At 39.0% G+C, this 27,034-nt stretch overlaps 1 protein-coding gene across 2 annotated transcripts in view; it reads left to right on the top strand.

Moving 5' to 3' along the window:
* Positions 1-280: 280 nt before the first annotated feature.
* Positions 281-27,034, top strand: part of PARP8 (poly(ADP-ribose) polymerase family member 8) — a gene marked incomplete at both ends in the record, with an annotated part of 109,212 nt that continues 82,458 nt past the window's right edge. The window contains 2 exons of one of the 2 annotated variants that reach the window (XM_079548490.1): positions 281-377; positions 1,066-1,120. In XM_079548490.1, the coding sequence (XP_079404616.1) occupies positions 287-377; positions 1,066-1,120 (146 nt within the window). The remainder of the gene's footprint in view (positions 378-1,065; positions 1,121-27,034) is intronic. The other variant, XM_079548489.1, reaches the window with a different exon arrangement.

The raw sequence follows: 27,034 nt of genomic DNA, 5'->3' as shown, positions 1-27,034 counted from the left end.
CGTGTCGCCGCCGCCACCCTCCACTGGATCTATTGTCAGGGAAGGAGGAAATTGCCATCCGCCGGCAGCGGCGGCACATCTGGGCGGGCACATCTGGGCATGCAACATCGGCTGCCGGCGCCCGCCTGCTCCGTCCTCCTGCCGGCCGCGCGGATCGCTGCGGGGCGCGGAAAGGCTGCCACTCGCCCGCCGCCGGGTCCATCTTCGGGACCGAACGTAGAACCGGGGGGTGGGGGGGGGCTGGGGATAAAGGCTGCTTTTTTCTTCTTCCCCTGGGATCTATTCCATGGGGATGTGTTCAAGACAAGAGAGGATTCAGAAGGATATTGACGTTGTGATCCAAAAGTGCAAGGCGGAGAAGGACTGCCTGTTTGCAGGTGAGTTTCCCCCACGGGCGCCGGTTCGGCGGTTACGAGGCTGCCGCTGCCCGACCCAGACCCGCGGTGCCGCGGCCCGGACCGGGCCGTGCCCTTCGCTGACGCCCCCAGGAGCGGGGCCGCCGTGTGTCTGCCCGGAGCCCCCTTCCTCCTCCTCCTCTCCTTCCGAGGGCATGTGAGGGCAGAGGAGTCCAGGGCCGGCTGGGAAGGGGGGGGGGGAAGGAGGGCATCCCGGGCCGGGCAGCGTGGCAGCGGCCGCACGCCGAGCCGTGCGGTGTGCGGCTGTGCGTGTGCCCGTGCCCGCCTGGCGCAGCCCGCAGCTGCTGGGCGAGCCGCTCCCCGCTGCTCCTCGGCCCGGCGGCGGCCGCGCGGCTGTTGGGGTCCCGCCAGTGCGGGCGTTCAGTCCCGCGCGGCGGGGGACGGGGCCGGACCCCTCCAAGCCCCAGCGCCGGGGCTCGGCCGGCTGCCGCCTCCGGGAGCGGTTGCCTGTTGCCTTTACGGACGTGGAAATCCCTGCCGTTGCCATAGTACCGGGCACTTGTTGCGAGGGGCTGGGGGAGCTGCCGCCTTCTCGCTGATGCACACCTACCCCAACCCCGTGTCGGTGTGCGAAACCCTGGTGATTTCAGCCCAAATAGAGAACCAGCGGGAAACCAAGCGCTAATAACGCGGCCCTTTGTGTTTTCAGATTTCAGGTACTCAGACTCCACCTTTACCTTCACCTACATTGGAGGCTCCAAAAGGTACCTTATTTTTAGTCGTTACACCCTTGTTCCCGGCTCGCAGCATTGTTTCAGCCCCTTTTGCTGCCTTGCCTTGTGCAAGGAGGATCGATCAGTAAATCATCCGCGTTCGCACAAACGTGCACTGAGGAGGAGGTGTGGAGGGAGGTGACCAGAACGGTGATCCTCGCCTGAGCGCTGCTCAGAGGCGCTTCGCTGCTTCTGTTTGTTCATGTGTGTGCATAAGCTTAATTTCTGCCATATGTAAGATTAGCTTAATTTCTGCCGTATGTAGGATAAATTGCAGGGTGTCAGCATATCAGATACAGAATGAATTCATCCAAAAAAAAAAAAAAAAAAAAAAGAATGAAAAAGTTATGATTTTAGTAAAAGATAGTCTATATCTCACATCAGCATCTCATTCTCTTGCATCTGATAGCCATGTTTGGTCCCACAACAGAAGCAGGGCTGCCTGTAGTTAGCCAAATTAAACTCCTGAGAGCTCAGTGAAGCATCAGTGTAGCTTGCAGGGTTACAACATTGCTTTAACTAAGTGCTAGTTTAAATACTGTTGCTAAATGGCTCTGAGTTTTTGATTATAAACCGGATTAGGTTTTATTATTATTTTTTGCCATTTATTGTCTTCCTCTGTTTTCAAAAGGAAATGTTAATTGCACTGACAAAAGCCCACATTGGTCAATCACACATCATTTTTGTCGCCCTGGCTCTGAGTTGCCATTTCCTTGATAGAGTATTTACAGTATATACTAGCTTGTTATCTTTTAGTTGAATTTTATTAGACTTGGCAATGTCTTGACTTTTTCTTTCTTTCTTTCTTCTTCTTCTTCTCCTTATTATTATTGTTATTATTATTATTATTTCCTCAGCTTATCTCTGGGAGCTGTTTCTCCTTCCCGGGGTATGTCAGGTTACAGTGCTCCGGAGTTGCTCTTTGCAAGGAAGCGCTGGGTGCCCCACAGCCTCCGTTCTGCTCCATGCACACTTTGAGCAGGATGGGCACCCAGATAGTCTCTGGGCTGTTAGGCTGTTAGGCTGCTCAGAAAATGCATTCCTGACCTCAGTGCCCCATATTCTCTGACTGGAGGAAGAACTACATGTGTCATTTTCAATGGAACAGAGTAGTTCCCCTACCAGAGAATCAGATGTGCCTTCAGGTTGCTTGAAGTATACTCTTTAATTTAGGGTTTTAGTGTACATTTTGTTTTGTTCTTGTTTTAAAAGACAATATACAGTAAAAATGATCTTATAGAAAATACTACTGTTTAGTTAAAGTAATTGAATTTGAAAGTTACTTTGCACTGTTTTCTGAACCACATACTGCAGCAAGAAACCAGGAAGTGAAACCTGTATATTGTTTCTGTTTCCCAAGCTGAATAAAATAAAAGGCCTAAGGGCTTAGCTGGTGAAAAGCAAACAGGTTTATAAATGCTGGAACAAAATGTTTTCACATCTGCAAGGGAAGACGGAAGATCGCCATGCATCCCACAGCCCTGAGTTTTACCTGGGGTCAGGATTTATGTGGGAAGCTGTTGACTGAAAAGGATCTTGAAAATTCAGCTGAACCAGAGAAACTGCTAGGCTTAGTGAAGGTGATGAAAGTGGGCTGTTACAGGGAGGATACCCAGTTTTCACTTTCCATTTGGTATTTAAAGACATTTTAAAAAGCATCTTTAGGGCTAAGAGTTTCACGTTCTCTGCTTGTTTGTGTTTTGATGTAGGAAGGTGTGCTGCACACAGCTTACTGAGAGGCCAGGTTGTGGCAGTGAGCTCTCCTTTGAGGTACATAAAATGGAAACTCCAGGTCTTCACAGTCAAAGGTGCAACTGTTGTTCTCATATCACAGAGGCGCAGTGGTTTCTAAGGGGAGCTGCTGGCCAAGCTGCATTTGGTCTGAGCCGTATGTGGCATCAAGGCAGGCCTCCAGCATCATCTTGGTGAGGACCTGCAGTCAGTGGTGGATTACTCTTTAAGGATCTTTTCCGTGCATTTGACTGTGACTTTTTTTCCTACTGATATTGCTGCAGCTGTGGACTTCCTGAGTAGTGAGGCCTTTTTTTGGAATATTGCTCTCAGGAATTGTCCCCAGATGACAAAAATGATTTCCTCATGATCAAAGGCTGAGGGGCAGCTGGTAGGCCTCATTCTACTTCTTCAGATACTCAGTCTTTGATGACTTTGTTCTTCAAACTGACCTGAACAAGATTTTCAAGTCATAGATAAAGGGTGTATGCTGAGTTCTCAAAACAAGAAGTAGGTTCACGCAAATAAGTGTTGAAATTGTATTTTTGGAACATTACAGTACTTTGGCACTTTCCTGCTTTTGCTTGGAATTACTTCTTTTCTATACTTTATATTCTCTGGATGTTCCTTTAGGTCAGTATCATAATGCCTGCTATTAATTATATGGAAACTACACCAAATACAAACAGCACAATAACACTGTGAATTCCCAGCTACAAAACATTCTTTTTTAACCTAGTCACCACTATTGGCTATGCATGTTCACCAGTGATGAACAAGAGCTTGAATACCACTTTTGTAAAAATCTGCACCAGCAGAAGTGGACCCCATCTCGCTGTCACCTGCTGAAAAGCACCTCACTGCTTCACTATCCTCACATCCATTCTTTGGTCTCCATAAGTGTTCAGCAGGCACTGATGAATGTCAGTGGGTGCCATTTTTTCCACATGGAGGAATTTGGTGACACACCTTTGCTTAATATATACTTCCATGTGTCAGGCTGCTCCTCTGCTGCCATCTCTCACATGGCAACAGCATGTAATATTGGAATATTGGTGGGAAGGTTCAACATCTACTGCCATACCACCAGCATCTGCCTCTGATGCTGTGGGCCAACATCATAAAATGGAAGGCATTGCTTTTGGAGCAGTCCTAATATGATAGCAGAAACCCCTGAAACATTTATTTTCTGTTTGAGATGGAAGATTATCTTGTGCCTTAACTTATGTGTAGGCAGATTGTAATGCTCCTGAGTTTGACATCACTAGAGGCTTCTTCCTCATCCTGTTGTTAACTCTGCACTCTTCTGCATATTAAGTCCTTTTGTCTGTCTTAACTTGCTCAGAGACAATTCCTTGGTAACTGGTATACTGACACAACCATAGAACTCACTGAACAGTATTATTATTTCAGGTACATGGAGGAGCTGATACTTGTGTAAGTTCTTTAATTTTTTAAGCTTCAATGTGTGATGTTTTTCTTCTTGGAACTGGCTTCTCTACCTGATTTTTTACTGTTGCTTGGGTTGACTGCTTGGCCCCTTCCTTTATTAGTCCTGTTCAGATACAGAGGTGATACAAAAGCGCCTTACAGATCAAGTCACGAAGATAGGTCTGATCTGAAGTATATTTATCATAGCTTCAGTGGAGTGGATTTGTATTCCCATAGCAGAGCTCTGAACCAAACCTGAAGGGCATGACTTAGCTATCGTTCAAGTTCTAGGGGAACCAACTGTGAACAGTTATTATTTTATTCACTGCATAGATCTGTTCCAATACTTGACCTTTAGGCTGTATTAAGCTATTAAATTTCGTAAATAACATATGTAAATGATCACTGGATGAGCATAAATACACCTAGAGGAGGTTTTACATTTGTACTTAGAAGGGAAAAATATCTCTAAGTACAAACATACATGTATTATATGAATTATCATGAAAAATCTTTTACCTGTGTATTTCATTTAATCCTTTTGGATTGTATTTCATGTTCAGACACTACTTTTTCCTTTCTTTCTTCTCTTTAAATGCATTATTTTCACACCTCCAAATTTTTGGAGTTGTTGGACACTGCACTGTGAACATGCTTCATGGATTGGGAGGGTTACAATCAGTAATTTATTAGTGGAGCACATAATGTGGGCACTAAATAGGAGGCAAATTGTTTATTACTTTGATAATTTTTAATTTCACTGTCAGAAGGCCATAGTTAGGGTGAAGGATACCTTTTAAAGTAAGGTGTTCATCTGGGTACTGTGTGCAAGATTTACTCTTCTTTAACTACAGCTGGCGGGATATCAGAAACGACTGGATTCTTTATGCTTTTTACTGCAGGATCTAAACAGGATATTAAAGCATGGAAACATTGAGGTGTTTTCTTTTCTTTAAGAATCTCTTGTTTCCTTTGTCCTATTATCTGCCCCTCAGTGAAGCATTCCTTCTCCACAAGCCCCGCAGACTGAATTGCAGATCTGTCATCTCTCAAATAAAAATGTGTGATGTCCTGAGATTGTTTTTACTTCATGTGTTGTTTGACATGGTTTACATAAAAACAGTGCTTGGCTACACTGAAGAAAATATTTTTTTTTCATATTTTTTTTCTCACCACAACCACCTCTTTGCCCTGTTATTTATTTATTTATTTATTTATTTATTTGAGGCTAACCGAGGACATCACATCAATCTAAAATATCTCTTTATTCAAACATGTACTTAGCTTCCACTGGTATTGAGGGAGAGTGACAGTAAGCTGTTTATGAAATTAGATCTTTCATTGCAGCATATACCGTAAAGAAACTAGGTAAGACATATAAAACCCAAGCACAAAAACTAATTTTGTCAAAAAAAATTCCCATCTCCTATTTGCACAGTGGACTGTTGTGGTCTGCTTTTCATACACGAGCAGAATGATCACACTAATGGCAATTCTGCAGTTGCAAGAGAAGCTGAATTTTGGTCTGAAGTAATTGCTTTTATTTGCTTAAAACTGTAGACTTGTATTATTTTCATTTTGAAAGTTGTTTTTTGTGTTTTTCAATTCAGGGATTTATACGTAGCATTTAGTACTGCAGCATCAAAGATTCTCATGTAAACACAATGAGTTAATTCTCACCTCAAGTAGCAGTGAAATATTTCATAGCTGCGGCATTGAAAGAGTGACTGAATTCCTTGTGGCTATCTACAGCCAGAGACTAAACCCACTTATCTGAAGTCCTAGTACATTTTATGCAGTACATGTTTGAACGACTCAGTGACAAATAGTTCAGATTATTGTAATTTTCCCTTTTAGTAGTATGTCTTCTTATTTTTATTTTTTTATTTTTATATTTTTGCTTATATCCTACTGGTACTAATATGAGCTCAGTAAGACTGCCTACATCAGAAGATGCAGTTTGGTGAATAGTTTTGAAATTCTGGTGTCACTGGTAATGTTGAAAGTCTTCAGCATTAAAAAAAAAATCAAAACAACAACCCAGTGAAAAAAATTATTTCAGGCTAACTGATTTGTGTTTTTATTTATAACTTACATTTCGCTTACATACTATTGAAAAAAAAGAAGAAATGGAATTGAAAAACATTTTTTAAACCATGATATTAAAAAACTGTGTATGTGAAAATATCAGAATGGCACACTTTTCTGAACATTGTAATTTTCTTCGTTCATTTCCACTGCGATCTAGTTTAAGATGGGCCTTTTTCGGATAGGTTAGTTTTAGCCTATCTCCTTTGTCTGGTTCAGCATTTACCAGCTTAAGGAAGAGAGCTATGCCAAGGAAGAGACTGTGGATTGCTCCTTTTGGAGCCCCTGGTGGCTTGCATCAGATGCAAGTGTTGCTGAAAGCATGACCTGAGACAAAAAAATAGTTCTGATGGAACCTATTGTTCTGACTGAGACTAGTTTAGTTGGACTCGTTTTTATAAAGGCCTTCAGAAGGGTTGGTGCAGGTACGGTTCATCTGTTACTGATGGCTGCACTTAACTGTGATCAGGTTATTAAATACGTAATTACATTCCTAAAATCTGTCTCTACTGCAGTAAGGTAGGTATGAAAACCAGACAAACAACTTGTTCTTAATGCTGTTTATTACTATTTCTAAATAGCTGGAAGGTTGTACAATGTCTTTGAGTTTTAACTTCATCAAATATGACTTAACTTTTTTGCTGGGACCATAGTATTTCCTGGAAAGATAAATCTGTGATATGAGTTGGGATTCTAATTTAGATATAGCATGGCATATCTTGAGATTTTCATTTCTTCATTAAAAATTCTGTAGATGAATTAATGTTGAATACTGCCTTGAGTACTTTTGTAAAACAATTTTCTGTCAGGTATTAATGAAGTTTCAGTTTTTAAATCTCCCTTTAGGACAAGCATTTTCCATCCTTTAAATTCCAACTAACACTAACCTACTTATTTTTGTACTGATACTGACTGTGTAATATATATATGGAGTCTATTGGTACATTTCTATAGATATTATTTTTTATAGTTTCCAGAGGAGATTCAGTAGGTGTGTTTTAGCAAATGATTCAACCTAAAAAAAATCTAGTAGAATAATGTAGTAGAAACGTCATTAAACGTGACACTGAAGATTTGTGAAAAGAAATATCCATTCAACTCACATTTTCATTGAGCTTGTTTTCATTTGGTGGTCTTGTTTCTGACAGGTCTTTCTTGCTTTACTGTTAAGAGTCTGAAATGAACCCAATCCCCATCACTGCATATGGTAAAAATTATTTTCTTCAGGGAGATTGCAGTCCTGCAGAGATCTGTTTCTAGTCTGGTGAAGCTGGGCTCTCCCAGCTCTGCTATGTACTGTAGTGATATGAAAAACAATGCATTCAAATTGTGATTGTCTGTCTTTCTGTCATGAAAATGTGTTTTCAGGCACATGAATGTATGGCCTAATTTTCAGAATTGCTGAACTCCCACAGCATGTAATGGTCTCAGTGTTACTGTGCATTACATTACACTGCTTAGCACTTTTAAAAAGCATTAGGTTCTTTATGCAGCTGTACTTGTATGCGCTAGTGCTTAAATGTTGCACCAGCACAGAGCTGGGAAAAGCGCTGGAATTTCTTTACAGAAAACGTTTTCAGCAACTACTTCTTTCTTTTCACTACATACTTTAACACAATTAGTATCTAAAAATATACCTGCAGGCCTATTATTAGAGCAGCTGTTAATGTCTTAATGTGACAGAACAAATAAATTGAAAAGCGGAGTTCACTGTAACAACGATTTAGATCATTTTGTCTGTATTGGGATTAATGACATTGCTGATTTCTCTATTAGTCTATAATAATTTCCCGTATTTTTCATCACTTATAAATAAAGAGCTGAAGATAACTGTTGGCCTCTTTTTTTTTTTTTTTTTCAATTTTTTTTTCATGGATTACTTATTGCACAGAATATTAATTCTTATTTGAATCAGTGTCAAATCACTGAATCAAAACATCTACTTTAATAAGCTTCAACAGCTAGAGGGAAAGAAAATTTTAAACTGCTGCCATAGCTCAGTTTAGCTAAAGTTAAAAGTTAGAAAGGAATGAAATGTGAATAAATCTAGAAAAAGTCCAATTTACAGTTCCACCTGGGCTTTAAATAAGTCTCACTTAAGAGTACAGCTTTTAAGATTTAATGTCCTCTGTCATATAGGAGCGAAGATTTTTACAGATGCTTCACTGGACTGGCATCATCTGAGGAAAAAGAGCTCCTTTAAACAGAGTAAATTGTTCATAAAGATAAACCTGCTATTCTTTGCAGCAGTAGCTGGAAAAATCTCACTTAAAAAAAAAAGACTAAACAAGGTACAGAAATACATCTCCTTTCCAGACAGCCTTCTGCATACGAAGATCTAAATGCCAGATTGCACTCAGTCTATTTGTATGGGAATAAGAACAGGAAAGAGCCTTGCATAGGGACCGTGAACAATTGTTGCTTTATGAGTCAGACTTCTCCTGAGGATCCATTATCTCTAGGGAGCTTTATATCAGACTGTGTTCACCTGCTAGAAGGACTAAGCAACATCATATACACTTTTGGCATTATCTAATCCAGTGGGATTAAATCACAGTTTTGCACATGCTCACATAAGGTACCAAGGAGAAAGCAATCGTGGGTAACGGTTGGAGGTTGAGCATCTTTCCATGACTGATTTGAAGGCTGGATACCTGTATAAACCCTGTAGAAGGGCTTTGGATTCTCTCAGCTGTTTCTGGAGACCATACCCTGTCCCAGCAATTAGCGCTGAGCTGAATCCCTTTGATGGAGTCGTTCCGTAGAGTTTAGCAGGAGCCTGTCTGAAGCAAATAATTAAGGACAAAGAGGAAGCTCAAAGAAGCCAGCCATCCCTCTTGATGTCACCTTCCAACTTCAAGGCAGTGATCAGAAATAAAAGGAGAAACAGCACGTCTCCGTGTAGTGAAATTTACTATTTGCCAAAGAGCGTGCAAAGAATGGTGATACACCATCTGTAAAATGGTTTATATAATTAAAGAAGATCATTTTGAACTGTGTACAAGTCTACATTTTATCTCATATATTACAGCTTGTCATCTTGAAATCTTGTTGCTTTAAATGAATGTTCCATTTTATGTTTATAGATAAGAATATTTTAAGAGCAAAGCTAAATGGTAGGGTATCTTAGCACTGCTCTCCCCTGTCTTGTTTCTACCCAATTAAGGTATTTGTGACAGACATTTGCTCTCACCTAGAAAAAGCAGCTTATGGGTCAGAAATGGTATTCCAGGTCATTAGCTTTTCGACAAATGATGTAACATTTTATTTGACAGTTTTGTTTGTGTTTTTTTTGTTTGTTTGTTTTTTTTCTCATGCCTGCTCATTCTTTTTCTTTAATGATGTAAAAAACCTTTGATGGAGAATTCTCACCCAATAATAATCAGGCAGGAAATATGACAGGAAAATAATTAGGGTGCTCTTCTGTCAAATTAGGACCCGTGTAAGCACTGCCTGTACTAGGCATCTCTTCCTTGTTGTAAAGTACTCACTGATGGTCAACTGCTTGGTCTTAGTTACAACTGGGTAAATATAGAGTAATTCCTCTCTTGTGAAGGGGCTTTCTTAGGTCTGCATTAATACTGTCAAATTTTTAAATCGATCTTGACATTAGTCCTAGTGAATGGCAAGTCAAGTCATTTTTGCCCTGGTGGAGTCAGGAAGACCAGAGCTGTGCTTTAATGTTACTGTTTTTGCAATGTATTCTCATTTTTGAGTACTTTCCTGGATGACGGAAAAGAGGCAGTTTATTCAAGGAAGAAAGGCTTTATTTCATGCATTTTTATCAAGCCACTGTCATTGCAAAGGGCAAAGATAGAAGGCCAATTGTCAAAATAAAACTAGTCTTTTTTTTTTTTTTTTAGCCTCAGTATCTGGAAAGCAGGTTGACAGAGAGCCCTTTTTTAACAACTTGCTAGGCCACATGAAAACCTTTTTACTTGCCACTTGCTCAGAATCAGTATTAAATCTTATTGATTAAATTTAAAATGAATTCCAGAGTGGCTTCATAGCTTTTTGTAGCTATAACCATTAGCTGAAACAGAAATGCTAATTAAGGAATTAGTTTGTTAAGGAAAACTATTCTGTGAATGCACCTGAAAGGATCATTCTAACTTGGCCCACATAAAAAATATGTGAAATCACTAGTGTGAAATCCAGTCATTTCACTTTATAGTTGTACAAAATCTAGTGGAAATATATAATGATTAAAAAAAAAAATTAACAGTAATTTATCCTAAAAGATAAAACCTGTGAATATTAAAAACTTTTGGAAGGCATGCATTTAGTTAATGTCTTAGTATGGAAGTTAATGGCTATATGAACAGCATTCCTTTCTAGATATACAACTACATAAATTAACATAGCATCCTGGCTTAATATGGTTTTATGAATATGTGTGTTTAGATGGCAACATGAGGAACATAATCCTCTGCAATTATCTCCCTGGACATGCAGTAGTTTTGAGAACTCAGGCCAACAGAAATTTTAGTATTAATCTCTTGTGTATGAAATGAAGAGTCACAATCACCAGTTTACCAAAGATGCAAGCTCTCTTTCCTTAAACTGCCCTGTGTTCACATGCTACTTCTAATATATATATATATCTAATGTTATATATGTATATGTATAACACAAGTGCAGCAGAGCATCTGGCATATCATAGTGCTTCCTAGATGTTCCCTATGCCAAATTTAGCTTTTGAAGGAACTTCTACAGCAAACTTTAGTCTTGGTTAAGGCAGCACAGCCTTCATTAAAGAAAGAAAATTGCATGAGATGAGGAGTTTACTGGTTTAGTTCTTGTTAAGGAATGAGGCTAGGTAGCCTCATTCCGAAAGGACATTTACAATTCCATATTTTGGCTTGTTAACATTTTGTTTGTTTGTTTTGACATTTCTGTTTGGTATTTTTATTCTACTTAAAAATTCTTGTTTGGGTTTAACTAGAATAATAAATCAAAAGAAACACATTCTCCCTATGTACTACACTACAGGGAGTAGATTAATGGAAGAAGACTCCAGGCTTCTTCTGTATCTGAATTTATATTTTACTGATAAGCTTTTTATTTGTTTTAGGTTATGCGTCTTGTTATAAACAATTACATACTGTATTGTTTCTGTGTTTAAACAACAGTAAATAGACGTTTAAAAATACCACTTCATAAAAATGTTACCATTTACTTAAGGTGTGAAAAAACACATTCATCCTGTAGTTCAGCAAAACCCAGCCTTAATCAAGGACAGCAAACACAGAGATACAGAGTGTAAATACCTTGTACATCTAGCACTGCCTGTCTTCAAGGCAGGCATGGATGTGCAGCTCCAAGTGTGCTAATAAGTTTTAGGCATTTGCTGTCCATGAAAAGAACAAGAACTACAGCTACGTGAGTCAGGATAAAAATTTCAAAGGCTATTGATTTTTCTTGTGGAGGACATAAACTGATGATCATTTAGGGTCAAGGAAAGCTTTTACACTGGCTACCAAGTCTTTCTGTACCTCTTCTGTTAGTAATGGCGCTGTCGGTTAAGAGCAGTGGGTTAGGTCTTTGACTCAAGTATCAAATGAAACCATGGTGGAAGGTGGACCATGCCACAGGGTGGCATGTCTTATCTGACATGGCTATTTCTAACACATCTGTAGCATTTTTTAGAGTTTTGTAAAGCTTTTGACATGAATTCTGAGTAAATTTGTCTGAGCAGATATTGCTATTTACTGTATATTTCCATCTATATCATAGAACGAATCATAGAATTGCCTAGGTTGAAAAGGATCACAATGATCATCTAGTTTCAACCCCCCTGCTATGTGCAGGGTTGCCAACCACTAGACCAGGCTGACCAGAGCTACATCCAGCCTGAATCTTATATATAAGATCTATAAGTTCTTTCTTGTACTTCATGTGAGGTATTGTTATCCATATTCTCAGCTAATTTAAATTGACAAATTTCCATGGAATTCAGTAAAGTCATGCTTACTTTGAGTACTGAGGAGCTGTCTATATCCATCTTGTTAAAGAAGCTTAGATAGAACAAAGCTAAATATAAGTGCAGTATGTTATCTTCACTGATTTCTAATAGAAAAGATTAATAGGTTCCATAGCAAAGTGAAATTACACATTGTTTGTCTTTGCAGTTTAGTAGGTAAGGGAAAGTCTCATGGAAGCTGATGAAATGAGATATCAATTACCTGACCTGGAGATGGCTCGTATCAAAGCAGCGGCAGAATCATTATGGGACAGAGATGCCTGAACTGATAGGGAGATTCCTCCATGTAGTGGAAGCATTCTTAGAAGTGTGGAATGAGAGTCTTGGTTCTGCATATGATGCAGCCATATTAGCAAAGGCACTGGCCAAGGCTTTTCACTTCAGCGTTAGGGAAAGCAGTACAGAGCCCTTTCCTGTCTGTGTGCAGTGAAGAAGTTAGCACAGAACAAGGCTGTCCCAGAGAATGTCCCAGAGAATGCCCATAAAGTGTCACATCTGGACATTGGTTTAAGTGATTATGGTTACATGTATCTGCAGAAGTTGGAGTTTTCACATCAGTCTTGGGCATGCTATTTCCATGTCCCAAAGCACGGGCTTTGCACAGTTGTCTTTGCTTGTGTCCTTAGCTTTTCCCACCCTTTTTGCTCTTCGCTTTTTGCTATCTAGAAGTGTAAAAAAATAGTATCTTGATTTTTTTTGACAACTGATATTCATTGTGTTGATACTATTGGAGCAGACAGTCATGAAATAATTGCTATTAAATAATTGTAAGCAAGTTAACAATATAGACCAAATATAGATCACGTATCTCTCACTTCTCATCAGATTATATGTATATCCTGAAATGCTTGTTATAGTTTTCAGGAAGTTTCACCAGAACAACAGTGAATGCTCAAACTGTTAATCAAAGAGATCACATGTTCACTGCTATTCGTTATTCTGTTTTTGGTATCTAATATGTGGGTGGCTAGAAAAAAAATGACTATTGAAATAATTGCAACTGCAGCTCAATGTGTTTGCCAATTAGGTTTTAAAATCTTTTTTGACAGTGATTTCTACTGTACGTGAGTAACACTCAACATAGATGTTTAGAAATAATATGTATTTCACATCTTTCACTGTAGATGTTGTAGATGTGTAAGAATGCATTTTAATTTGAACCAATAAAAGTGCATGCTCTCAGGCAGTACAGAAAATGTTCTAAATAGGATTGCAAAGTAAATAAGAAAATAGATGTTACTTTCTACCATGTCCCAATTCTCTGTTTACAAGTTACTTTCATTTTAAAAAGCAGTCTTTCTCAACCTTTCAGATTCTCTCACCAGTAACTATATTTCTGTTATTTCCCCCTGAATATGTTCTGATATTTCCATAAATAATACTTCACATTTTGTTGAATGCTGTTGTTGCTCTGAACTTTGGGGAGCTGAGTGTTTGATTTTGGAATCGTTACAGCATTCTTTAATGTATTTGTCCAGTAATATAACTGATGAAGGGCAACTTCTTGCCCTTTGCGGTGTTGTTTTAAGTTTTCCTTGGTTGGCTTCTGCTTTGTTTTGTACTGATTTATTTGACAGATGAAAGCTGTTCCTTCTTCATGTTGCAAACTAGTTGGCAGAGTTTCACTAGCGTGAGCTTTTTTGTGAGAGTTTGTCAGTGCTTTGCAAGGGTGAGCCTTGACAGCCAGGTGTGCCTGCTGTGCTGGTGACCAGCCCTGAGGGCATGAGACACATATGGCTAAGCAAATCTAGGGGGTGGTGTGCCAGTAGATGCAGCTGGAAGAACAGGCTACAGGCTATGACGGCTTGGGTGAATAGATGGAGGTTGACATTCTTGTTCAGGCACCTGCTCTACAGGCAGCCAGTTGGAGATAGGTGGAAGTGGCACTGCAATCTGCCTTTGATAAGAGGTGATGGAACAAGAACAGTGCTGCCCAGGGATGCCCCATGGTGCCTGCAGGCCTTGGTGCCTCCTTGTGCTGCCTGCAGGCCTCACGCCCATCCTTGCATAGCAGAGGGGCTGTGCTCTCTCTCTCAGCAGAGGGGTGTTGGACAGGCATGAGTCATGGCCAGCTGACACAGCAGTGCAGCTCCAGGCACTCCTCGGCAGGAGTTGGGTGAAATAAGTAATGAACCACTTAAATGAAATAATGGGGGGGAAGTCACTGCCTTGCCTGCTGGAAAATTGAAGGAGTAATGTGAATTCAGCATTGGTAAAATTTGGAAGAAAAAGTGGATTGAAGACGGATCACAGATCTTACTTACTGCCTCTTATTTGGTTCTTTAGGTCAAGCTTAAAATGTTTTCTCCTGGAAAAAAGCTGAGTGGAGAGTATTTTTCTATAATTATTAATTTTATAAAGCAGTGTAGCATGCTCAAACCTACAGCACATGCAGCTGCGCCTCACCAAATCAAAAACCCGCATGCGAGCTGGGTCAGTCCTTTGTCACATGTATTGTAGCTCTGAGAACATTTTTAGTGCTCCATAATAAGAAATTTTCTCTCCTTGATTCAAATCTTTGCACATCTTTAAAATATGCATGCAAATGACTTGAGCCCCTCAAGTTCCTGGTAAGTTGCCACAATGGCCAGGAGCATGGCAGAGGTTCTGCACCAGTGCCCTATGGTGCACTAAGTGTGACCGCATGTGGCAGAGCCATGCTGCAGGAAGGGGTCTGTGCTTCCTCTTCATCGTTGCTGCTGTTGCATGAAGCACTGTAGAAGAGAAATTTAGAGTGAATGGTAAAGGACAAAAAAAACAAAACAAAAAAGAAAAGAAAAAACAAAAGGCAGGGGTATGGATTCAGCAGGGTTACATCCATGCAAAGTAGAAGCAGTGTCGTTCACTTCTATTGGGCTGCAGGTGAAAAGGCATCCTCATTAAAAAGATTAACAGAGAGGATAGGGAGGATAGGATGGCTTTTGTTGACATCTACTTTCACCTAAAATTAAAATACTTTAAAAGGTAATAAGCAGAATGTAGATATCAGGGTTTTTTTTTCATTATTGGTTTATATCTACTTTCTCTTAGAGTAGTTCATTTGTTTTTAATGCTAAAAAATAATTCTCGCAGGAGGTCAAATCTGGGCATGTTATGTACTATGGTACTGTTATTTCCTTCAGAGTTCTATTGCAAGGTTTTGCTTTATTTTTAAGAGCTGAGGATGATCATTGCCACGTCTTATTCTAATATTTTGGAATATATATATATTTAAATTAATCAATTTACGTATCTACTGACATGCATTCAAGCCTCAGATAGATAAAACAGAAAAGCTGTTCTGTTCCTAGTAGTTTGATGCCCCTTGTTGCATTGCTACATGTGGCACTGCAATGGCACTACATTGGCTGGGACATCAGTGGCTACTAAATAAGTATTCTTTACTGCTTTCAAACTTGAGTTAATGTCTAATGATTTCAATATGCTTGTTATCAACTAGGTAATAATGTTCTCTAATGAGAAATTACTGAATTGTGAGGTGGAGGCTGAGTGGCCTGGAGTGATACAGGGACTTTTCTGCATAGATTAATTCTATTTTGAACCACTGTTTTTTTTATTGTTGTACTTGATAAATTTCAGTAGATCATCACATAAACATTTTCATTTTGCAGTTGATTGATATTTTGACTGAAATAAATTACAGAAAGAGTTTCTACATTTAGCCTGTTCCTCTTCACCTCAAGACTATGTAAATTGATGAGATGATGTGAGGCTAATTAAAGAGAAAATGCAGTATAATTTCCTTTATATTGTTAGATTTAGCCCCTATTCACTATTTTCAGTTTGAGATTACTGGAGTAGCTGAGAAAAATATTTAACATTTGACCAAATTTTACTCTGAAGTAATTCCATTTATACTTTGAATTGCTTTGATGTCTTTTATTGTTTTAATACCTGTAGCTGCAGCCATCTGCATAAAGATGAAGCAATTACACTGTTTTTACTTAAATATTAAGAATTTAACCATATTTTCTCTCTGGCTACGTCTAGCTGAAAACCCTCTTTGTGCTTATGTTTTGATTCCTTTGTTAATATAACTTTCATGAACATTCACCCTCTCACATGGTCAGTGTCACGATTAATAGAATTTTTAAAGAAGAACTAATGATCGTTGCTCAATCCATCAACTAGACTTCTGAGGGATTCTATTTATCTGAGATTTTCTTTAGTGTGTAATATGCAATGTTTATCTTCATGATGTTTCTGATGATGGCAAGTTGGGTTGCCAAACTACCATCTTTCCTTATTTCCTAACCAACTGCTTTACACACAGTTACAGTAATAAAACATTAAATTGCACTGCAAAGGTATCCTGAGAAACATCTTTAAGAATAAAATGTGGAACTTTATTTTCTGTTGAAAGTGAAGATGGATGAAGATACTGTACCAGCGTACTGGTAAGAATGCTGTGCAGTGTCCACATCAGAGAAAATAATACTTACTAGCTTTTTGAGTTGTTCTCAGTTTTTCTGTGAAATGGAGTTTGTTCATTTCTTACAGCACATGCCTCACAACACGTACTGGCATTGTGTCTGGTTTCCTGTGTAGCGGAACTACCAGTGTTGAAAGCCAGCTCCCAGGCTGCTGAGAAGAGGCTTTTCTAAGTTGCAGCAAATGAGGGGGGAATTTCCTAGGGTGGATGGGAGAAAAAGCTGCCAGGTTTATGATGGGACATGCTCTCAGGGAATTTAGATACTTGCCTCCTATACACAGTTTTGAAGAATTAGATACCTGCACCAGCCCTTCTGTTCCAAAATGTAGCTGAATGCTTGGTGGCAGTGGTTCCTTTTCCTTAGCAGCAGCAGTGGGGCAGGCAGGCCCCCTCTGAGGTGTGTTCCTGCTCTGGAGCCCTATCAAGATATTCAACTTGATGTTCACAGCCCTTCCACCACTGCAACTGGACTGTTCTGCCTAAAAACAGAACAATATCTACCAGAGAAACCTAGTGCCTTAAAGTTACTTAAAACACCAGTGTGTCCAAGCTCCTTCATTTGCCATTTTACCTCTGGAAGTTTCTAAAATTCTGCTTATCTCTAAACCTTTTTGCTTGCCTGTGACTAGTTGTGTAAGATTGCTTGGATGCAGGCAGCTCTGGTCAGACTGTAGAGCAGAAATGCAAGTGCTTAGGAGACATGACTGGTTAGCAGCGTCAGTGTCAAAAGACTCTTTAATGAGCATTCAATCTTCTGTCTCCTGGGTCAACTAATGAGCTCCTTTTGTGAAGTGAAACTCATCTGATGTCAGTTGACATAGCATCATGTATTTTTCAATGGAATTTTGCTCTAAATCCATCTTTTAATGCAAAGCAGTAGTGAGATTTGTGTTCCACCGTGGTCTTCTGAGCAAAATAACAGTTGCAGCTCTTGTGTGCCATCTGTGCAAGATTTGGTACCACTGAAATGTGAAGTGCTAACATTAGGATGCATTTCATCAGTAAAAATAACAGCTTAATTTATTTCACTAGTAAAGTTGGTGTATTCTGATCCTCAAATAAACACATATTGGTCTTACAACTTGACCTCAAACAGCCTTAGTGCAGCGTGGTGTATAACCTATTTCTGCTCTCACATGTTCTCCTTCACAGATGGTAGTCTTAAAAAAACCGAGATAATGGAGATGTTCTACATTATCTTTCACAGATGGGTGTATGAAATGGTGTAAGGATATATGAAAAAATGTAATCAAGTCATGAGCATTAACCTCAGAAGCTATATAGTATGAATGCATATACTTGCATTCAGCTATTTGAAATCATATTTAAGGTATCATCTGCGGCATAGGACAAAATATTGTAGTTGCATCTGCATGGACATCTGCAGATTTTAGCAATGAGAAATACTCTTAGGTCAATTTTAAACAATTTGATGATGCAAATTCTGCCCTGATGTAGCTTTGCTGGATGTCAGATAACTAAACAAATGCTGTTGCATTACAAAGTCTAAAATTCAAAATTTTAATGACATTAGATGTCACTGGCTTTGCTAATGTGCTCTGGGACGCTAAATGTGCAATGCCCTCCCACCACCCCACATCCAGCTTCATGCTTTCCTAACTTGGGCCACAGGTCATCCTATATCCATGAAAACAGTCCTTAGCTGAGCGTACTGCAGGTTCTGGCTGCAGATTGAGCCAGAACTTGCGTATGGAAGGGCATGATGAGAAGAGATGGTGCTAGAGAAACAGCGACAGTAGGGAACAGAATGGTGCTGGATATGATGGAAGGACAGAAGGAGCTGCAGAGATAGACACACGTACATTGGAATGAGAAATGGGAAGACAGGTGCTTGATAAGAAAGAAAATGCTGCCAGTAGGAGCATGTGAGAAAAAATCGGAAAAAAGAAAAAGAAGCCCTTTTGAGAAAGATGTAGGAATTTTAAAATGTGTTATATTCTAAATAAATGTACTGCACATCAAAATAATTAACATAGCCTAGGAAAAAGAGTCGAGGCAAAAGTGCATTTTTTTGCTATATTCATGGGACAAAATAGACGAGGAAAAAAAATAAAAAGAGCAAAAACCCTCAGAGCAGTATGTAATTGTGTATGTATTCTGTTCAGCTATGTAGAATAAGGTCTATTTTCTCAGTGGGCATTACAGACAAAAACCATATACTTCCCTATTATACGTAATAAGATGATATTGGCAGGACAGTTTCTGTCTTGCCAACCATTAGGATCTTGATTTCAAGATGTCTCCTCGTCTTACAAAGGCATGTATATCTTTTTCTGGGTAAAGAACATATTTTCTCGGCGTTATTGTATGAAATAATTAACCCATTCTACATTTTACTTCTCTCTCCCTCTCTTTTTTTTTAAAAAAAAAAGAAAAAAGAAAAAAAAAGAAAACTTAGGATGGGTCCCCTGTCTGAGAAACAGAATTATAGAGTGGTTTTAATGGTGCCCATGCAAGGTACCCTGATCAGGTTCAGATTTGGCTTTAAAATCATTTATGACTACAGAACATGTGAATTTGATTGCAAAGTGTAACAGCAATCACTGGCAGAGGCAGTATTTTCTTTACAGGAAAACAAAACTAGTGTTAAGTGGGGAGGTTGGTGGCCCTGCATGTGGGAGAGGGGTTGGAGATTCATGATCCTTGCGGTCCCTTCCAACCCTGGCCATTCTGTGATTCTGTGAAAATGGTGTTAATTATGGAATACCTTTAGAACAGACATGGTCTAAGTTTCTTATTGAAATACTTCTGGCTGCAGACAGAAAACTAAACTTGCACATTTGAATGCAAAAAGATGAAGATGAGGTTTGTAACATCTGCCTAATTGTCAATGGGATTTCAAGAATGGATTGCAATCCCCACTCACAGAAATTTACACATAGAAAAATGTTTGAGTGAAGGATGTAGAGTTAAGGAGTCAGACAATAAAGCCTGTCTGTGTAAGTACATGGGGATTGTAGTAGGTGCAGCTGCTGACAGAAGATGGAGAGAGATAGGGGATATGCGGTGGTACCATTATGTATATTTTAAAAGCAGGTCCCATTGTACACCAAAAGCAAAAACTTGAGACAGTACTTGGCATCACTGCATAAAACCCTTGATGCGTTTCAAAGTTCCTCTTAAACTAGGGAAGTACGGTCTGCTGGGAATTGTGTAAGTTCACATGGAGAACGGAGAGAAGAAATGTGGGATGTGGGTAGATTTGGAGATTTACAGAAATATTTGAACTGAGAGACATAGCTATGAGAAATCAGAGCATGCAGCAAGAAATGCAAGCTCCCAGCATGTATTGTTATGTCCTGCTTCCTAACATTGCACTATACTTTCATACTGGTAACTCGAACAATAACAAACATAAAATCTAATAGTGTGTCAGTCTACAATGACACTGGCATTTGCATGACTTTTCCTCCACATGAAGAAGAAAATAAGTTGCTCGTTATTTTGCAGCTCAGTCCCCTTCTCCCATCACTAATGGCATTTAAATTGGGAACAATTTCTTTTGAAATTAATGAAGTTTAATGGAAATATAACCAAGCAAAAAAAGATGAATCTCATTCTTTTTTAATTTTTTGTATACTTCCTTTCCCACATCTCAGACTTTAGATCACTTTGATCCTGTTAGAACAATTTCCACCTGCTTGCATTTGCATAGAATCCATAAAAGTTTAATTGAAGCATATTAAATATTTGTATGTCTTCCTAAGGTTTCTTTAATTTGAGTATCAAGTGTTTTGCACCGGTGTAGCTCCTATATCTACATGAAGAAAGGTTGCCATTGTGAGACTGGTAAACCCCAGGAGCGTTTTCCATGGTTTAGGGAAATGAAGTCAGGTCAGGATAGCATTCTGCATTTTAAGCTGCAGTGGGTTTATTTATCTGACCCAAAGGTATTTTACCTCTGCTGATTAAATTTAAAACAAACCTTCAAGCGCATCTGTCGGACAGATACAGAGAAAATATGTCTGAGGGGGAATCCGATTTAGTTCAGATCTTCCTTTTTAATTTAAGAGTTCTGGTGGTAATGGCAACTCAGAGATATTCATGGACTTGGAAGAAAGATGAATGACATTTTTATGGTGTCGTTTATTTAATCTATCAATGCTGAGACTCTTCAGAATTAAAATATATGGTCCCTTTAACTGTTTTTTACTGTGTACATTCCTTAAATAAGAACGTCAGATGTGCACTTTTTGAACATCACAAGGCTGTGGATTACAGCCTGATGTCTGTGCGTTCTCTGAAGGCAGTGGTGGGAACATCAGACATCTAACTCCCATTCTTTGAAGAGCTTCTTGTTTTCTGAAAGAGGAATTTATGTAGGTGGCTGCTGCCAGTGTTTTTCTCAATTGCATTCCTCCAAGGTGTTGATTAAAATCTGCTGCTGTGTTTCTGCTGCGAAGATCTAGTACATCTGTGTGGTGCGATGGTCAGCACTGAGACTCCTCTTTGCTGTCTTGCATGGAAAACCTGTATGTGTAACCAAATATTCTCTGTATTAAAGTTTAGACTCTCTTATCTTGCTCCCATTTGAGCATAAGGGCTCTGATTATGTTGTGTGTCCTTTGTCTACCTGTGGATACGTAATATCAATAGATACACAATACAGTAAGCTGTAGATATTTTTCTGAGGGACCTGGACTCTTTCATTAGACATCACTATTCATCATCAGTAGGTTCTGGTGATGAATAATTCTCCGTATGTGAGAAGTTGTTTTGTGTTTTCTTTTTGCATAAAAAACATTCTGTGTTGTGAATATTCATTAACGTGTACTAGAAATGCCTTATCCTACAGGAAATGGTTATAATGTGCCCTTAAAATGAACATTTACACTTTAACAGGTACCTACTGATTTAGAGGGTAGGTGAGCAGGGGTTTTTGTTGTCTCAGTTTTGCGTAACTTGGCCTATATTATAAATGAAACTTCCTTGGCTTGTTTTCTCACTGCTGCGAAACATGTGTTAAGGTCTTCTGTGCTGGCTACACTTCCTCAGAGCCCATGCTAACCATAGATTTGAGGTTTGCCTGCCTGCCAGGAAAACCCTACTTCTCACGATTTCTGAGAGTTGGCACTGCCCTGTGTGTGTCCTCCTCAGTTCCTTGAAGACTGCAAAATGCACAGTTGGAGCCTGGGTTCCTTTTTTGTTGCTAGGGAAGTTTTTTATCCCCTCTCTTTAACACCTGCACCAGAGAAAACAGGAAAGCCATTACTGCGCTGAAGTATTCATTACTTACTAGTTCTAAATTATTGAATTGGCTTTTTTTTTTGTGTTGTTTTGTGGTTTTTTTTTTCCCCTGACAAATTGGTAGGTGTTATTGCTAATGTTTTCAGTGGGAGGAATGCTGCTCAATACATTGTGAAAGTGAAAAGCAGCTGTTACACACAAAAATAGAGGCAGTTCATAAAAGCAGTACAGAATTCATGTTTTGTATATACAGATTCACCCATGGCAATACAGACAGCATTTTCAAGTTTTGCTTGTTCCGTCTCCTTTTTGTATTGGTTGTCAGTCTTTTAGTTATACATGCTTTTTTTTTTTTTTTTTTTTTTTAATCTGGAAAAACACAGTTTACGCATGCCTGATGAAAATACTCTTTTGTTCTAAGCCCTTCTCTCTTACACCTTGCTTTCTGCTGTCCTTATTTTCTTTCGGTATTTTTGTGTCTCGGCGTGGATTTGAAACCTGGTAGGGGAGAAATGCATCTAGCATTACTCAACATACATCTCCTCCAGTATCAGCTGCTGCACCCTGCCTAGAATCACACAGTTTCTTTATGTGTGAAGACAGAAAGGGAGATAGACATATTTGTGAGGGAAGATGTTACCTTTACATGCTCAGTGCAGTCTTAGAAAAGGAAATTTCAATTTCAGGGGAATTACTGTTTGGGTTCAACCTCTTAGTATGCTGCCAGAATTAATCTGATAAGCATATGAAGTCTTTTGAAAGGTTTGTTCTTCCGTATGCATAGCTGTTTGTACAGTGATTTTTCTGTAGAGATTTGACAGAAAGGTTAATATGTCTGAAGCAGCAGAGAGTTCTGATTTGTATAGTGTTCAACTGCATGCAAAAATTGAAAATTCTAATTATTTTTAATTTTTTGTGTCTCTCAGCTGTCACGTCCTTAATCTTTGTATAGTAACGGAAGAAATGATTGGTGTGTTGAATTCAGCTTATTTCAATAAGCTTGATTTTTCTGCCTGTGAAAGCAAGGATGCAGTACATGCCTGAAAGCCACAATGCAGTGTTTTTTAACTATCAATTCTTCTAGAACCTCAATTTCACCAGTACTGCATGGGAATTGTTATTACTTCACAGTGATACTCTCGGATTAATTAATTCATAGTGCTTTATCAGTATGAAATCAGAACTGTCGAAGTTCATCACCATTATGATAAGCAAAGTTCAGGCAGCAGGAGTAGGGGCTATTCCAACAGTGGATGACTTCTGCTCCCTCTGCTGAACTTTGTGTATTTGCATGCCAAAGCTATCCAAAGTACTGTATGGTAGGCCACTTATGTACGTAGCAAACTGCACTGTATTTTTCTTTTATTGCCTTCGCTAATAGAGCATTTACATTTCCTCCTTCCTTGAACTGCCTGTACTTTAAGTCTCTGTAGGTATATACCTTAGGATTTGACATTTCATTGCTTAGCTTCTGCATTCTGTGCAAGAGGAGAATTTCACAGTTTATGCTTGTGGCCCCACTAGTTCTTTCCTTGGGGGCTTTGACATCCTGTAATGTATCTGAAATGTCTCCATAGCCAATGTATTCTCTCATGTCCATTCCAATCTGGAAATTACGGTCAGGTGATACAAATTCAAGGTTGAAATTGGTGAAACCTGTTTAATCAATTCCAGGGTATTGTTCCTCCTTGTACTTAATGTAATCTAGCTGCAGACTGCTGCCCACAGGCAGCTTTTGATTGCCCTCTGGTAAAGAGGGATATGTTGCTATATTAATATCCCTCCCTTCCATCAGTGAGTTGATTTGTTGGCAGACAGATGATTGTAACTTGCATAATCTTTAGATGACAGTGTAAGAGGGAGTGCAATGGTTTGCTGGGTCTTGAGAGAGAAGAGAGGCACGTCTTTCTTTTTTTTGTCTCGAATGTTTACGTTGAGCTAAGCATATTATAATGCTACTATCTCAGGGGTACAGTACTTAGTTAATTGTGAGGTCTTTCAGCAGCCCTGGAGCTCACCATCCTTGTTCCTACTGATCTCTCTGTCAGACTGTTTCACTCTCCTCTGGCTTCAGCTTGTTTTGCACCATGCCTTGTATTTATACATTTGTCATCTCAGACATATCTGTATGCCATTCACATTCTGAATAGGAAGCCATAAGCATCTAGCTTTATTTCCCTGTGGTCTGATTTGGATTGCATTAGTCTTGCACTTCAGGTGTTTCATTCCTCTGACGCCTGAGAAGAGGTGATGAATGCTGTAACATTTGCTCCTTCAGACTTGTGTTTTTGTGCAGAGAGCACGTTGAGACAATCTCTCACTGTCTTGCTGCAGTGGCAGGAGCAGGCACATCCTTACTGCATGCAGACCATTTAAGCATTCAGGAGTAGTTTTATTCACACTAGGCTCCGGTTATAGCTGGCAGGTTGAGAATAAGCTATTAGGAAATTTCCTTAGCCTTAGTATTAATCACTATACAGCAGCATTGAAATGAATTCTATCAGTATATTTCTGCTAAAGCAGATAGTTGTGATAGCTAGATAGCAAATGAAGTTAAAAACTAGGAAAGGGGCCAGCACTTTTGAAGTGTCAGGGTTTGGGACTTCCCTACCTTACAATGGAGCTGAGGTTGAGGTGGATTTACGTAGGATGGTGTATTCTGTATCAAAGTATTCTGGTGATAGACCTGGCTGAAGCTTTGTGTATAAAATTGATAGACTCTGTAGCATTGTACCTATTTCTGGGCAACTCTGTCAAGAAATCCACTTAGATGTATAAAACTCCATACAAGGCAAATTGCATTGAGAGACATATTCAGACACCTTTTGTTTATTAAAAACATTTCACACTCTGACCTCAGTGTAGGTAATGAACAAGTACTCACCCACTTGTTCTTGCATGAATGTTTTCCTATACTTTAAACAGTTGCTATTTTTTTCAGTTTTATCAGAGATGTGTCACACTCTACTCAGCTTTGTTTTTCCTTGGCCTTATGTAAGGATAATTCTCCCTCTGCCTAATCGCTTAGTTCAGGAACAGCTGCTAAGAACCTGTGAAATGAGGACTGATTTCTGACCACAAAATAAGCATCACTTTCATCTTTGCACTCCAGCTTATTGTGCTAGGTGGGACCTGTTAAATCAGTATTAAAATTTCATTAGCTGCACCATCTTTAACAATTATTTCTGATTAAAAGAAGGCTTCTAACTGAAGGCAATAGCTTGTTGAAGAAAACTGGATGTATTCAGAACAGCTGTTTTTCATTTATTCTGCTCACCTGGAAAGGTTTTCAACCATTGAAAAAGTGGCCATTAACCTGGCATCTCATAAGGGAATGTTTGAGTTCTCTTTCAAGCCATCTGTTCTTATTAAAAGACAATACTATAAATTAAGGAACTTAGTGTTCCCCAGTGTTATCTAACAATCTCATTTGTTAGCTGGCTGTTCTATCATAAAAGCTTACAGTGTTGTTTGATAAGTTGTACACTCACATGTGAGGGAGGTGGAAAGGTGATCTTGTGAAGTTTCTCAGGACTTTAAGCTTATGTTACACAGAATTACGCTAGTAAAAGCTGTATCTGAAAAATCTATTGTAATGATTAATGGGATGGCTTTTTTTATGCCAATTAAAAAAAAAGAGGGAGGTATTAAAATGAATTTAAGGCAAATTCACGTGTGTGTGTGTACACACGCATATACATATGAGTACTTTGTATTTCACCTAATTGGTTTTCTGACCCTGATGGAGAGTCTCAATACATGGCATTCTGACATGTCTCAAAAATGAGTTAAACTGTTTTTTAACCCAGAAGCTAAAAAGAAAAAAAATAAAATAAAATTCTACCATTATTTTTTCATTGGTTATGTATTTCATGCTTGCACTCGATATTCTGTACGACAAAATAATACTCGTGTTTATATTCACAGGCTTCTACTTGGCATATTAAAAACTGGACTATTCCCCAGCATAAGCTTGTTCTGTGTGTTTTGCTAGAGCCACATCAGTGTATGAGCTGCAGGCTGGGCCCTTAACCAAGATTAATTTCATACATGTACTTCTTTGTGCAAGAGCCTTGCCTTCATTTCTCAGTGCATATCAGATTTCTTGACACTGACTCAGATATACCCCACTTAACTTTAGGTACTTACCTGGAATGATGCTTCAGCTGTTAACAGATGGAATTGCAGACAAGTCTTTCGCACATTAATACAGCATCCTATTCCTTCTTACATTTACTCTGTTTTTGCCTTCTGGCTTTGAACCTTTTTTGTATGATGTTTGATGTGTGAAGGGTGAATGATCAAAATAAGCTGTTTTTCTTTATGCATTTGCTCTTCAGCTGTTCTGTTTACCTCAGGGGAAAAATCTGTTTCCTGCATTTCAGAGAAAGCAAGAAGGTATAAATCTCTCTTTTTGTATGAGCTTTCTAGATTCCTGTATTAAATCAATAGGTTCTCTTCTCTTTGTAATCCTTGATTTCTGGACAATTTACTGGAGTCGGACCATTGGGCCAGGCACGCTGTATTAAATGTTGCAATCCTGTAGCTTTTCTTTCAGTTCTGCATTGTTGTGTAATGAAGATAATTGAGCATTGTTGACGTAGCATATACTTGTGTTTGAGTTGTGTCAATAATATGTTTCCATGGGTGGAAAGATTCATTAGGAAAGGAATTTTAATAATGCGTGCAGAAGGTAGGGGTTCTGCTAACGAGCAGGCTCCAAAGCAACCAAAACAATAATTCAGCTAGGATCCATTTCAATGTATTTGTAAGGAGGCAAAATGTGAAACAGTTGTTTGGAACTCTAGAAGGATCATATTAAATGGTCTTAATAGCTTTACACTAACTATTATAATTTAGTCATCATGGGGACAGTGGGATTTGGGTTTTGTGCTCTATTTCCTTACTTGACCAATATAGCCTATGTGGCAAGTGTCAAGGGAATAATAAAAATACTTTTTACACCCTCAGGTTGAGGAGAATTTCCTATGATTGCACTGTTATTATTATTATTTTCTATTATTTATTACAA

The sequence above is a fragment of the Tetrao urogallus genome (assembly GCF_951394365.1).
Source record: "Tetrao urogallus genome assembly, chromosome: Z".
NCBI lineage: Eukaryota > Metazoa > Chordata > Aves > Galliformes > Phasianidae > Tetrao > Tetrao urogallus.
Note: the sequence above shows the minus strand (reverse complement) of the source record. Positions and strands in the feature narration are given on the sequence as shown.